Below are 14,836 nucleotides of genomic sequence, written 5' to 3' on the forward strand. Positions count from 1 at the left end.
TGTCCATAAAAAGGAAATTCCAAATTTCCGATATGCATTAATAGTAAAAAGGAAGATCTTATTGAATATAATATTAAGTGATTGAGAAAAGATCGATGATGTAGATATGTGTTCGGAAGAAAGTGTAAGTTCATGTGAGTGTGTGAAACAATTCTGGATTAATTGGGGAAATAGTAAGATTTATGATAAACTAACAGCTTTAAATATTAATGACTATTCAATAGATAGGGTTTTATGAATATGTAACAGCTATTTTTGATACACTTCTTAACAAACTATGAATACGAAAAGACTGCCTTCATCTGATAAAAGGTATCAATAAAAACAGTGGAGCCAATAGACTGTGTGGTACAGTGCCATCAGCTTCTGAGAACGGTGATGTCTGCAAGCTGGGAATGGGAGGGGAAAGTGGACACAGAAAAAGGTTAGCTACTGGTACCACAGACCTGCTAGGTAGGAGTAACTTCTAATGTTCCAACACAATAGGATACTGCACCAGTGTATTTAATAAGGAGCTAGGAGAAAAATCATAATTACAACAGAATGCTAATTATTATAATATAACTGTTCACATGGACACACATTAGAATATTACCCTGTACATAGATATTATATGCCACTTAAAATAAGAAAGATTCTTTGCTATATGGTATTATCCAAGATTATCTAGCACCTTTTCTCTTTCTTGCACACTGAAAATCCTTCCTAATACAATTTAGGGAAGAAGAAAAGAAAAAAGGTATAAATGTTAAGAGTAATAACTGTATCTGGAGGAATTAATTTAGCCAGATCAAGTTCAAAATGACATTTAAAGTAATTTTAATGAGGTTTTATATAGAGATTTATATGGTTTAATTTAGGTTACATTTACAAAACATCAAAATTTATAAATGTTGATCTTCGTGATTTCTTTATGGAAAGCTCTATAAAATACTGTTGAGAGATTAAAGAAGGCTGAATTTTTGAAGTATTAATCTTAAGGATTAGAACTTAGTTGCTTATAATGATACTATTGTTATCCAAACTGATATATACTGTTTATATTCATATGTTTTTGAAAATGAATAAAATATTCTGAAAGCTAAAGTTCAAAGACAAAGAGCAGATCAATCAATCTTAAGAAATAAACAGGAAAAACTACTAGATACTGAAATTTAAAATAATGCACATTTTAGATACTGTTCAAAGAACAGATATGTACAACAAAAGGAAATAACCTGATATTGAGACAGGGCTCTCTCTCTCTCTCTCTCTCCCTCTCCCTCTCCTTCCCTCCCTCCCTCCCTCCTTCTCTCCCTCCCTCCCTCCCTCCATCCTCCTTCCCTTCCTCCCTCCTTCTCTCCCTTCCTCCCCCTTCCTCCCTCTGTCTCTCTCTCTCTCTCTCTCTCTCTCTATATATATATATATATATACACATACACACACATATATATATTTAAATCTACCTATATAAGTAATCCTAAGCATAGAGTTAAAAAAAAGACAATTTTCTCAAGGATGATGTTGACATTTTATGATTTTACATTTGGTAAAATTGATTAAACAAAATAAAATGTAGAATCATAAAGGTAATGATTGGTACTATGGACTCTTCATTAAGAATGAAATGTGTGGAATGAGTATGGGAAATAGAGCTTCAGGATATATTGTCAAAATCATTTCTATCCATACTCAATATGATCTCTTACATATCAGTAAGAAGGATAGATCTTATACAAAAATGACCAAGACTCTTCAACAAGAAAATCAGTAAAAAGGATAGATTGGGTATAAAAATGCACAAGCATTTTCTACATTAATCAGATGTCCAGTAAAGGTGAAAGAAATTGTCATCCTCATTTAAAGATCCTATTTCATGCCTCCTCATGAAGTCGAGACTTCATAGATGAAGTCGAGAGGATCGAACTCGCAGTTCCTGATCAGGACAGGAATTTATGTGTGTTACTGCTACAGTTGGAACTGGTACAGTATTTGAATTTGTTGAGCAGTGTTTGTAGTAGTTAAACCAATGAAAATTTAATTCTTAGTATGAAATAATGCAATTAAAAATGGTTGTATGTGTATACTGAAATGTCCTGTGTATTCATGACGGCATGATTTGTGATAGCCTGGAAGTGCAGACAATTTACTATCAAATTATAGCATAGATGTACTGTTGTATTACCTTTTAACAACAGTTTAGGCTGTGTGAAGAATGATTCGAATGTGAAATGAGAATTTGTCTTTGAAGTCAGTATTGTTATGGTCCCCTTCCTTCCTCCCAAGCGTGTGCTACTCCAGGGTTATTTTTTACCTATGGGCAACTTACTCTTAGAGTAGAAACTTGTTACTGAAAAAGAAAGTGACTGGAACTGCCTGAAGTAGGTATCTAGGGGACTGTAGTAATATCTATTTCTGGAACTGTGTAGCCATATTAAATAAACCTGTCCATTTTGTGGCAACTCCTTGAGTTATATATATATTCTTTCTATATTCCTAGTAAATTAAATGAAAGTAAAGATTACTATCCCCCCCCCATAAGATTTTATCATCTCACAGTATTAAACTCACAGTGGTTCAGCATGCTTAGTGTGGGACATTATAGGTATGCATTAACACTTAGAATGCTTTAAAGTAGTAAAAATGTTGATGAACTATTTTAGTTTGATTAAAACATAGAAAAATAAAGTCTGAATATTTACCATTAACTCACCACTTAGCTGTAATATAATCATAGCTGAACCTACCCAGTCCTTTGTAACCAGTATAGTAAAATTAAGTTGGTATCTTTTGTGTGTGCCTCCTTTATAACACAACTATACATTATCAGATAAATTGCCTGTGTGTTCATCAGTATGATAGTGATAGGCCCCACATCTCTGTTGCTGATATGCCTTTATTCATATTTGTTGAATTTTTGTTTATTATCTCTGTATTTGTGGTATTGTCTTACTTGGATTTCTGTTTCATGTTTTCATGAATTATTTTCATGGAGTTTGAGATTGATTCAGATGATCAGTTACTATGTAGGTATAAGTGCAGTTTTGTTGATTTGCAGTGGGTTATGGGTATCCCTGGACCCATTTCATCATCTATTAAGATGATGATGGCAGTTGTTGTGTACTTCAGCTACAAAGCTGTACAACAGTACTGGGAATAACAGTTGGTAAAGGCTGGCAGTCAGTCATTTTTAACTTAGGTGTACTGGTAGCCATGGTCAGCAAATAGTGTTCTGCCTGTGCAAAACATTTTGATAGATACGTATGCCCACAATAGGGTTGTACAAAGAACAGACAAGTTCCCCTAGGCAAGGCAGGAAGAAGTAATAGAGAAGCAAACATTGGGCAGGTTAGATTGTGTTCTAAGTGTTTCAAAGTAAAATGTTATGCGTGTTTCAATTTCATAATAACAGGTAAAGGTAACTATGAGATGTAAGGAGCCTTGGTAACATTTTCAGATGTATAAGTGGGGAATTTAGATTACTTAAAATTACTTGAAATCACTAGGAAAGTTGATGGTTTGCACATTTTAATGAGAAAATATGGTTACAAATTTTAAAAAGAATCAGGTATGTAATCACTGGTTTTGTAAACATATTTACACCAAGTTGCCTGTCTTGCTGATTTTTTAAAAATAAATGGAGCTAATTTAGGTAAACAATGAAGGACTATAGTGTAGTTTTCACATATTAAAACAAGTATTAGAGATAAAACTATGATTTGAAGTTTGAACATAACAAAGCAAAAGAAATTTGACTGCATTGAACATTTCATTGTTAATATAAGCATAAATTATTTACTAAACAATGGAGCTCTAACTTATCAGAGAACTGATTTGTTTGTTGACTACTTTTAACTTTAATGCTTATTATTATTTTAATTTTTAAATGAAAATTTCTACTATTTTGAAAAATTTAATTACCAGCAAAGGGTATTGAGGAAGTGAATTTATAAAATTATTTGATTTAAACACTTCACTCAAAGGAAAATACATATGTATATTTTGCTGAGAATGATTTGTTTTTTGACTTTAAAACTTTCTGTTTTTATGTAAATAATTGCATAATTGTGTTATGTAGTAACGTTCTCTGAAACATTTAGGAAAGCACCAGCTAGCCAAGCTCAGTCCTGCTGCTTCTCTGCCAGTGATCCAGTGGTTTAGAGAGAGACACTTTAACTTTTCCTAAATATTTTAGGATATGCTATAGTCTACTATATTTCACATCTTATCTGTTCTTGTTATAATTGTTAGACAGGCAGGTCCAGTATCAATACAGCATTTCCGTGATCTTCTAAATAATTCATCTTTAACCTTGTTGTAGTTGTCGTATACAGGATGAAACGAGATGGTTTCCTAGTTTACAGATTATCCTTTTCATTATATAGTAGATGGAAAAATTGAATATCTGGTGATCTAAATAAGAATTCCCTCCAAAGCCTCATATATTTGAATATTTTGTCACTATGGAGTAAAACTGTTTGGGAAAGACTAGTTGTGACATTGTTAGAGGAAGTGTGACCTTGGAGGTGTGTCACTGAGAGTGGACTTGGGTTTCAAAAAGCCTACACCATTTCAGTCTCTTGGTGCTTGCGGCCTTTGGATTAGGATGTAAAGCTCTTAGCTACTGCTCTAGCACAATGCCCAGTTGCTCTCATCCCATGATGATCATTGACTATCCCTCTGAAATTGTAAGCAAGCTTCCAACTACATGTTTTCTTGTATGTGTTGCCTTGGTCATGGCGTTGCTTCACAGCAGTAAAACAATAGCTAAGCTAGAATCAAAATGGTTCCATCTCTAGGCTAGTTGTGCTTCTGTTCTTTCAGGTGCCTAGCAGCTTTCCCTGTTCCTCACATGCAGCCAGAGCACCAGTATGCATGTGGCTGTGGGATATATTCTTGTGAATGCTAAGAAAGCTAGGTAGTGCAACTTAACTCCTCATCAGCTTGGAAAAGTTAATTGTTGCAGGATGTAGTAATCTGTCTTTTTAGCTAAGGCCCCTGCTACTTGTTAACGTTCTCAAGTTTTGGAACTTCCAGAGTAGCTCTGTGATTCCTAACACTGTGTGATATTAAAGCATGTGTTTCAGAAGGTAGCCAAGAACATCTGGCTGAGTAGGTTACACAGGAAAGGTAGTCATTAGCCAGTGGTATTCACCTTTATAAAAGACCACAACCCAGCCAAAGCTTATAAAGTTTTAAAGTAATCATTAAGTTTGAAAGTTTGTAGACATAAGTCAGTTGTACTTGACATTATGAAATAAATTGCTTTTGATCTGTATGGACTTTTCTGAGTATATAATTATCTTCTGTTGAAAGCTGACTAATGGATTTTTCTCCTGCTTAGCATATATATTAATAGTACTTCTTATGATAAGTGTGGTGGTTTGAATAAGAGTAGCTCCTATAGACTCATAGATTTGAATAGTTAGACACCATTAGGTGGCACTATTTGAAAAGATTGGCAAGTATGTTCTTGTTGGAGGAAGTATGTTCCTGTGGGTGAACTCTGAGGTTTCAAAAGCTCATGCCAAGCCCGGAGCCTCTCTCTCCCTGCCTACAGATCAAGATGTAACTCTCAACTACTGCTCCAACACCTGCCTGCATGCTGCCGTGCTTCCCGCTATGATGATAATTAACTAAACCTCTGAAACCTAAAGCAAGCCTCCCATCTAAAGGCCGTCTTTTAGAAGAGCTGCCAAACTATCTCTTGGCAGCAGTAGCGCATTGACCAAGACAATGCACCAATTTTCCTTATTATACTGAGATTGTGCCATAATGTTACCACTAACTTACCTGCTATCAGAAAGTTAAGCTACTTCCACTTTTAGTAATATAACACGTTTCTTCCAAATTTTCTAAAGTGATTTATTTATTCTTAATATTTATTTAATAAACATTAAGTGGAAACACATGTACCTTTCAGGAATTTACATGGAATCTAGTACAGTGGAGAAATGCTTGGGAAATAAAGGATTGCTATAAATCTTGTTTAATGACTTTTTTGTTGTTGTTTTTTATATATTTTCATGCTGGAGTTTTCATTTTAGCATATGCATGAAGGAAATAATGTTTTAGGACAGAGTAAGGCTACTTAGTGAGGAAGTTTTATTTTAGTAAATTATTTTTATTAAGAAATGTATGCTCTTGTATGTTGGCTGTAGGTATGAATTCCATTAAATTTTTTAAACATTTGTTTGTGTATGAGTGCAATGTGTATCTGTTTGTCTGCATACCATGTGAATGTGTGCTCACAGTGACAGGAAGAAGGGGTGATCAATCCTATGGGAGTGGAATACAGATGTTTTGAGCTGCCCTGTGTGTGCTGGGACTCAAACCAGGTCCTCTGCAAGAGCAGCCATTACTCTGAATGCTGAGCCATCTTTCCGGTCTCATAAATTCCGGGGTTGTTGTTGTTGTTGTTGTTCAGAGTTCAGTACTAACCTTGTTAAATTATTTGTAGAACAATCAAAAACCCAAATCTCTAAGCAGTGCCCATAGTAGAATGCAACAATGTTCTGTAAATTGTAATATAGACATTTTTAGAAAGTTTTGGGATTAGCATGGTGAAGTTGCTTATTCACACACACATGCTATTTGCATTCTAAATTCATAAATTGAGGTCTGGCGATCTGGTTTAGGAATAACTAGTTTGGTGTCTGTGTGGTTGAGACAGAATTTAGTTTAACTCAACCATTCCTTTTTGAACTATCTACGTGGGGCAAGTAGAGTCAGAAAATACAAAATTGACCTCGATGTTACTCCACTTGGAAGATGTAGCTAAGATCTGGAATTGAAAAATGAGTGGGATTTGAGCAGTTAGGATGCCAGGGACTGATAAATAAGGGTGAGGAAATAGACAGAATAGGCTTTTTGCTCTGTTTTTTGGTTTTTTTATTTTTAAATCTTAACCTTTGGAAACGTTATTTTAGTAAAGTCATGCTATGCTATGCAGGCTGGTCTTGAACTCCTGGCATCAGGCAATCCTCTTACATCAGATTTCTTAGTCGCCAGCTATGTGGGTTCCATGACATTTGGTAGGTCCTACTCCTGAATGTTAAGACATCCATTTTTGGTTAGACTAGAAAATGCAAAGTAGATACTAAGGCTGGAAGAAAACAACAACCAAACAACAAAAGATGGGGTCGGGAGTTCCTGCCCTTGTAGGAATTTAGCAAATTTGAGGGATGATTGTAGAGCTATCTTTTAGGAAGAAACTAATGCTCTTATATTGGCAAGTTTGTTAGATAGGACACATTCATGTTGGGGACTCTTGAAGATTCAAATTCTTTTTTGTAATAAAAATATTCTGCTGTGAGAATTCTCTCATATTTTTAAGTTGAGTAGTTTCCTGTTTTTATGTAAGATGGTTGTATATGGAGAGTTTGTGCTTTAAGCATAGGGTCTGGTCATTCATAACATAGCATCTTTCCTCCATTTTTTGTAATATGATGAATTAGATTTATTTGAACATCCATACACACACATAAACACACACATCCTGGTGGTGTGAAATGTTTCTGAATGAGAGCTGTATACGTTTATATACAGGTTTCTTGTCATGTAGGTCTATTGTACAAATTGTAATGAAAGCCATGAGCGTGCAAGGTCTCCTGACCTTTGTCTCTAATTCTGAAAGTCTTACGGTACTTTATCAACTTAATTTTAAAATTTTAAGTAAGTTTTAGTTGATAGCTCATTTCTTTCTTTCTTTCTTTCTTTTTTTTTAATAGCTCATTTCTAAAGAGAGGCAAGAATTTTTATTAGGTAGCTTCTGTGCTAAATATAGATTAATAGTTGGTTGAACTAAAATGTTCTTGGTTGATTGAACATAGTTCTTTGGAAATTTGGGAATGTATTTCTTTGGTCCTAAGTTGATTTTACTCACAACCAAATTTAAAAATAAAAATAAAAAAATGTGGAAGAATTATTTTTTAATGCCAATTTGGATGATGATTCAGTTGAGCTAATACTGTGTTCTCATTTTTGTCTTTGAACAGTTGGAACGGATAATGGGAATGAAGCAATTGAAAGCGGGGCTGCATTCCTCTTTATGACGTTTCACATGACAGACTCTGTTGGTTACACGGAGACAAAGGCTATCAGACAGATGTTTGGACCCTTTCCATCATCCTCTGCTACCTCAGCTTGTAATGCCACTAGTCGGATTATTTCGCATTTTAGTCAAGATGATCTCACTGCTTTAGTCCAGGCGACAGAAAACCAATGTAATGATAGAGTGGTCTTTGGTAGAAACTTAGCATTTTCCTTTGACATGCATGATCTGGACCACTTTGATGAATTACCAGTAAATGGTGAAGCCCAGAAAACTATAAGCTTAGACTACAAGAAGTTCCTGAATGAACAGTTTCAGGAACCCTACACCCCAGAACTCAAGCCCGTGGAAAAATCAAATGGCTCCTTATTGTGGTGTGAAGTAGAGAAGTACTTAAACGCAACTCTAAAGGAAATGACTGAAGCACCAAGAGTTGAAGATCTGTGCTGTACGTTATATGACATGCTTGCTTCTGCTAAAAGCGGGGATGAGCTTCAGGATGAGGTACAGTCTAAGTTTCTGCAGTTACATGTGAACATGAACTGTCTTAATGAATACCTCTTTAAAAATTCCTTTCTTCTTACAGTGTTGGGGTTGAACCTAGAACCTTGAACATGCCCAGTGTATATTTTAGCACTGTGGCACATGCTCAGCCCAGAATAACCCTTTAAACATAATCAACATAAAACACTTAACCTTCTGCACTGACACTGATGTGAGCTCTCTAACCATGCATAGGAGGCAGTACACTGTTCCCGGGGTTCTTGCAGGAAGCCTGAGTGTAGTGAGTAGTGAGACCGGTGCTCCCACTCTTAAGTGTCGTTTCACTGCAGTCGTTAGTACTCTTACTTTGAGAAATACATAGATTTAGGTGACAAATTGTGTGATTGCTTTAGGAATAACTGCTTATACTGTTTGTATATTTTATATTTCTAAGTATTATATGACAAAATATCCTCCAGAGTTTTAGAAATCTTATTTATATGGTAGCTGACATTTAGAAAATTTTTGATCAATTTCCATTTGAAATAAGAAGTATTAAGAACCAAATTAATCTGAAATAATTATCTAGATTTTTCCAAAGTAATTTATTTTAAAATTTTTTATTTTTTGAAATTAAAATATTACATTATTTCCTTCTTTGCTTTCTTCTCTCCAACCAGTCTCACCTACCCATACTTCCTGCTCTCTCACAAATTTACGGCCTCTTTTTCTTTAATTATTTTAACACACACAGACACACACATGCATGCACATGTACAAACATGTAAATATACAAACACAAACTGCTCAGTTCATATATTACTTGTGTGTATATTATGGCTAACCATTTGAGGGATATTCAGCAGTCCTTAGTTGCATGCAGTTCTTTGCCTAGGACTGAGGCCCCATGAGAGTTTTTTCCCCTGTCATGTTAGCATGTCATCCATGTTTAGGGCTCTTTTTCCCCATTCATGTTAGTATGGCATCCATGTTTAGGGCCCTTATAGGCAGCTGTGATTTACCCAGACTTCCTGAGGGTAGCATCTTAGACTTTTCTAGGAGACATCATCTCACAGCAAAGTCCTGTTCCTCTGACTTTTAGATCCTTCCTGCCTCTTCTTTCACAATGATCTATGAGCCTTAGGCTATGCTCAGGGTATTATAGATCTGTCAGTTGGGACTGTGAACATTTGATCACTTGTACTCTGCATTTTAATCTGTTGTGGTTTTCTGTAATGATCTCCCACTGTTGCGAAGAGAAATTTCTTTGATGAAGGGTGAGAACTATAATTGTCGTGGATATAAGGGTACATATTTAGAGGATCCTGTTTGACAAAAGATATGGGATAAGACACTTTGAAATGAGATATTTCCACCCGTCCTTCCACTCATTGTTTGTGAGACTGAATCTCTATGAAGCTTAGTTTTCTTGCTCTGTTTTTCGAAGGGATGTTAATAGAATGATAAAGTATTTCCATAAGCCTTTACACTGTTACCCATGTGTAAAATGTCACAGCATATGGAAAATACTCAGATGGTAGAGTCATTGTTAGGCTTGGTATTATCATTATTATTATTAATTTTGTTATAAAAACTAATGAGAGTTTTAAATCATATGAATGTTTTACTTCTATGGTTGGTCATAGTCCATAGGTATTTTTACTTCGGTTAATCTATATCAGATATGTTATATATTATGACCTGAATCTTTTCAAATGTTATACAAGTAATATCATTTTAAAATTCATGCTACAAAAAATGCTTTTGCTGATTTTTAGCTTAGTATTGTACTTATAATGAAACTTAGAAACATTGAACACAGTTTGGTTTTCTCTCTCTCTCTCTCTCTCTTTTTTTGGTCATCATTGAAGGGAGGATACCATCCATTTTCAAAAAATGTTCTTTAACTTCTCTGCTTCATTGCAGAGTCAAAATGAAAGTGTGCATCCAACCTGTTATGCTATTCTGTGTATTCTTTGTTTCTAGATACAGTGTTAGTGGACAGGAAAAAATGAAGACAGGCTAGCAACACGACTGAGTGCTTGCTACCAGTACGGCCAGCCTGACCTCAGTTTGAGGGATCCACTTTAGAAAGGATTCATGCCTATTTGTTGATGTGAGCGTGTGTGTGTGTGTGTGTGTGTGTGTGTGTGTGTGTGTGTCTGTGTCTGTGTGTCTGTGTGTGTGTGTGTGCGTGCGCGAGGAGACATGTTGACAGATAACTGTTGGTATTACACTGTCTATAAATGTAGGACAAAAACAAGTCATAGGTTGTATAAATGGCTCATGAACCAAGAAAACTGTATAGAAAGGAAGTTAAGCTTGAAATTGGTTTTAGAATATGATGAAATATAATTATTTCATGGTGGACAGGACAGTAGGTGACATATTTCAGGTTTTAGAAAGAATGGTGTGTTTAGAGCCTCAGGATTCACAGGGATGGGCAGAGAGGCGGATTCTAGAGCAAAGCCTTGCTGACCTTGCTGAGGTACTAAAAAGTGCTCTGGAGCATAGTGTCTGGTTCTGTGAGTTTAACAAGCTGCTTCATGTAAACCGAGTGATTTATCCTCTCGATATTTGGCTTCCTATATGTAAGTAAAGTGAAGGCCTGTTGGGATGGTTTATATTCTGTAGAAGTTATTCATGTTTGAATTTTAGGTTCATTTCTGTCTATTTATGTTACAGTAAATTCTTTGTTATTCTCTCTCTCTTTCTCTCTCTCTCTCTCTCTCTCTGTGTGTGTGTGTGTGTGTGTGTGTGTGTGTGTGTGTGTGTGTGTGTGTGTGTGTATAGATCTGACACACATGGTTCTTTCCTTCCTACATGTGCCTGGACACTGATCTAGGTCATCAAGGTTGGCAACAAATGTCTGGTATAGTAAACTATTTATTTATTTATTTATTTATTTATTTATTTATTTATTTATTTATTATGACATTTTTATATTAATACACGGTAGCTTGATTATAATTCATTCTGTTGCCCTCTCTTGTCCTCCTACCCTGAACATCTGTAGTAGTCCTGTTTCACTTTACTTTCATGTCTTTTCTTCCTTAAATTCCACAGATGAGACAAATCATATAATGCCCATCATTGTGACAATCTATTTTCTTATACTTTATTTATTCTACAGTTCCCACCAATTTCCTACAAATTGCATTCTTCTTTATGACTGAAGAAACTTTGCTGTATATATGTGCACACCTTATCCATCCATTAGGTGCCCAGGCTGATTCTGTAACGTAGCTATTATAGGTACTTTAGTGACAGACATTTCTGCATGTATTCCAACTGTAACTGTATGTACTCAGGTCAGTATAATTATGTGGGGGTTCCATATTGACCATTGAGACATTTCCATGTTGATTTCTGTTTCTACAAGGAAACAGGAAAAGGAAAGCAGTGTAGAAGATGCTCCTATACCTACCTGTGAATTTTTGTTTTCTGGCTGAAATGAAATGAAGTCTCAGTATTCATTTGATTTATGTTTCCCTGAGGGTAGATACTGAACATATTTCCATATAATTCAGTGGTCATTTATAGTTCTTAATCTGAAAAGTGTGTGTTCAAAGTCTTTTACCAACTGAATTATTTTTGGTTCTGGTATTTGATCTCCTGATGTCTGTCTGTCTGCTTGCCTGTCTAATCTATTTTATCCTATCCCTCATGTCTGTCTGTCTGTCTGTCTGTCTGCCTGCCTGCCTGCCTGCCTGCCTGCCTGCCTACCTACCTACCTACTATCCTGGAATTGATTCCCTATTACATGAATATCTAGTAAAGATTGTGTTCTGATGTATACTTTTTTATTTCTATTTATGTTTTGGAATGAATCCCCCGTCCTATGCATATCTCGTTGTTTTCTTTTTTAATCGTGTGGACTGTTTCATTATTCTCTATTGATGAATGGTAGAGCTATTTATTTTATTTTAGTGTCTCAATGTTATTGTCTTTTTAAATTTACTTAGTCTTTGATAATTTCACAAACACACATACACATGCATGCACGCATGCACGCTGTTTGATCATATCTTCTCTTCCCATTATCCTTTTCTATATCTCCCTCCTAGCTCAAACTCCTTATCTTCTCAACGAGTCTTCTCCTTTCAGGTCTTCTTGTGTGTGTTCCACTGCAGTTTATTGGGGTTGCTTTCATGATGAGGATGAATGATAAGCTACAAGTTTAGCAGAGACTGAATTGCTGCAGATTATGACTACGACTACTCATTCAGCAACCATTAACTGTATAGCTACCCAAGGTGGGGGCGGAGCTTTAATGAGCCCATTTTTGTCCCTGATGGAATGCTGATGGTCCTGGTCTTGCCCAGTTCTGTGCAGGTAGCCATTGCTGCTGTGAATTTGTAGATGCAAAACCCAAGTCATATCTAGAACACAGTATTCCTTCCCATCCTCCTTCTCCTTCATTCTTCTGTCCCCCTTTAGGTGTTATTCCTTAAGCCCTGGGGGTGATGTTATATTATAGAAGTTCCAGAGTAGGCTAAACATTCAATAGTTACTTCTTTTCAGTACCTAGCAGTTACGAGGTTTTTGCATTGACTGTTGCCTATTGCAAACTGAAGTTTCTCTGACATATGTTAAGACAACACTAATCTATACATTTGTCCTTAAATGCTTAATATTAAGTTTGACAGCCTATCTATTTAAAAAGCAACATCTTATCTCTAAGGCCTGTGACTTTTCCAACCATAGTCATTGGAACAGGCTTATATTAGGTATAAATAACTCTTGTGGGGTAAGACTAAAATTTGAATAGAAAATCTGTGATTACCCCTGTGGCAGTCAGGTCTTTGTTTTAGCAGTAAACACATTTAGAGCTTTTAAATTTTTCATTTAAATTTTTATATTAAAAATCATATTTTATAAGTGTTATGCCTGCTTTTGTGTATGTGTGCTAAGTGCATACCCAGTGCCCATGGAGACCAAAGAGAGCATCAGGTCCTCTGGAACTGGGGTTACAGGCAGTTGTAGACAACCATGTAGATGCTAGGAACCCATTCCTGGGCTTTTGCAAGATCAACATAGGGACTTTTAAATTTTTTTCCTGACGTGGCAGAGTGTTCATTTTTGTTCTGGGTATTGAATTCAGATCTTTCTACACTTAACTTTTATTTCTCACAAAGCCAATGAAGGTGGTTAAAAGGCTAATCATATATAGCAAAGTTAATTTTCATTTACTTTTTAATGTAGTGGTCCTGGTGATCAAACCCAAGGCCTTGCACATGATTGGTGAAGCTCTTTATCACTCAGCTTTGTCACTAGCCCCTGCTTTTCTGAAACAGGATTGCATTAGGTAGTGTTGGTTGAATCTGAACTACTCATGATCATCCTGCTGCCTCCTCTGGAATGCTGGGACTGGCTGTCACATGCCTAGCCTTTAAATAATCATGTTGCCTACTGTTGTATAAGTTTATCAGAACTATAAGACATATTTTTGCATGTAACTTAAGAGTAGAAAAAGCTACTTTTACACTGAAAAAAATTTTTTTCCTTAATGCATGCTTTTCTAGCTTTGAGTATAGGCCACTGACTAATTGACCCTTGACTGAGTAGTTTTTCTATTCAGGCTAGTGCCATTATAATTACAAAAGCTTTTAAGATTGTTTCACCTGTTGGAATTAATTATTTAAAATTATAAAAATGAAACTGCCCCCTATAGTTAAGTTAGTATTAGTAAATATCAGCAGTAACAGCAAAACTATCATGTTTTAAATGAGTATCATGTATGAGCTTGGATCAAGCTATCTCTTCTGACATAACCACCTTTCTCACAGTCTTTTGTGTTGTATAAAAATGGAAACAATAAACTGTAAAAGTATCTTTTATTTGCCAGATATAATTGTTGCTTGCCTCTGAGACTTACTGCTAAATAAAGTCACCCTTTCTGTTTCTTTCTGAACTCTGGCTGGTTTAACTCAGCTGTCTGGCTCACAACTATCCAAGCTGACTGATTCAAACTGGCTTCTCTCAGTTTCTCACTGAATTGCTTTGCTGCTTGAAAAAATTTTTCACCCAACTCCATGGCCTTAACTGCTCTAAACTGAACTCCTCTCACTTCACTGCTCTCTGAAGTCAGCTCTTTTTCCCATGCCGTTCTTGTGAGAGTTGAGCATATCCTATCTCTGACTTGTTCTGTCAAATCTTTCTCTAATCACTTTTTCTGTCCCTCAAAACCACCTTCAAAAGAGCGCCTTCAAAAGTGTCTGCTTCTTTCTACAGACTAACTTGGAGGGCATGTCTGTATCCCAGCATATGTCATTCCAGCCAGATCACACTGACCTAGAAGGTCTTTGGATGTGATCTCTT

General features: G+C 35.8%; 1 protein-coding gene across 10 annotated transcripts in view; it reads left to right on the plus strand.

Annotated features, from left to right (window-relative positions):
- Positions 1–14,836, plus strand: part of Ascc3 (activating signal cointegrator 1 complex subunit 3) — a 280,053-nt gene that overhangs the window by 23,992 nt on the left and 241,225 nt on the right. For all 10 annotated transcript variants that reach the window (XR_015644791.1, XM_087597565.1, XM_087597567.1 and 7 more), the window contains 1 exon segment: positions 7,977–8,536. Coding sequence is in view for 9 of the 10 variants with exons in the window: in XM_087597565.1 (XP_087453691.1) it covers positions 7,977–8,536 (560 nt within the window). In the remaining variant the exon portion in view is untranslated.

The sequence above is a fragment of the Rattus norvegicus genome, chromosome 20 (genome assembly GCF_021556685.1).
Source record: "Rattus norvegicus strain SHRSP/BbbUtx chromosome 20, alternate assembly SHRSP_T2T, whole genome shotgun sequence".
Classification (NCBI taxonomy): Eukaryota; Metazoa; Chordata; class Mammalia; order Rodentia; family Muridae; genus Rattus; species Rattus norvegicus.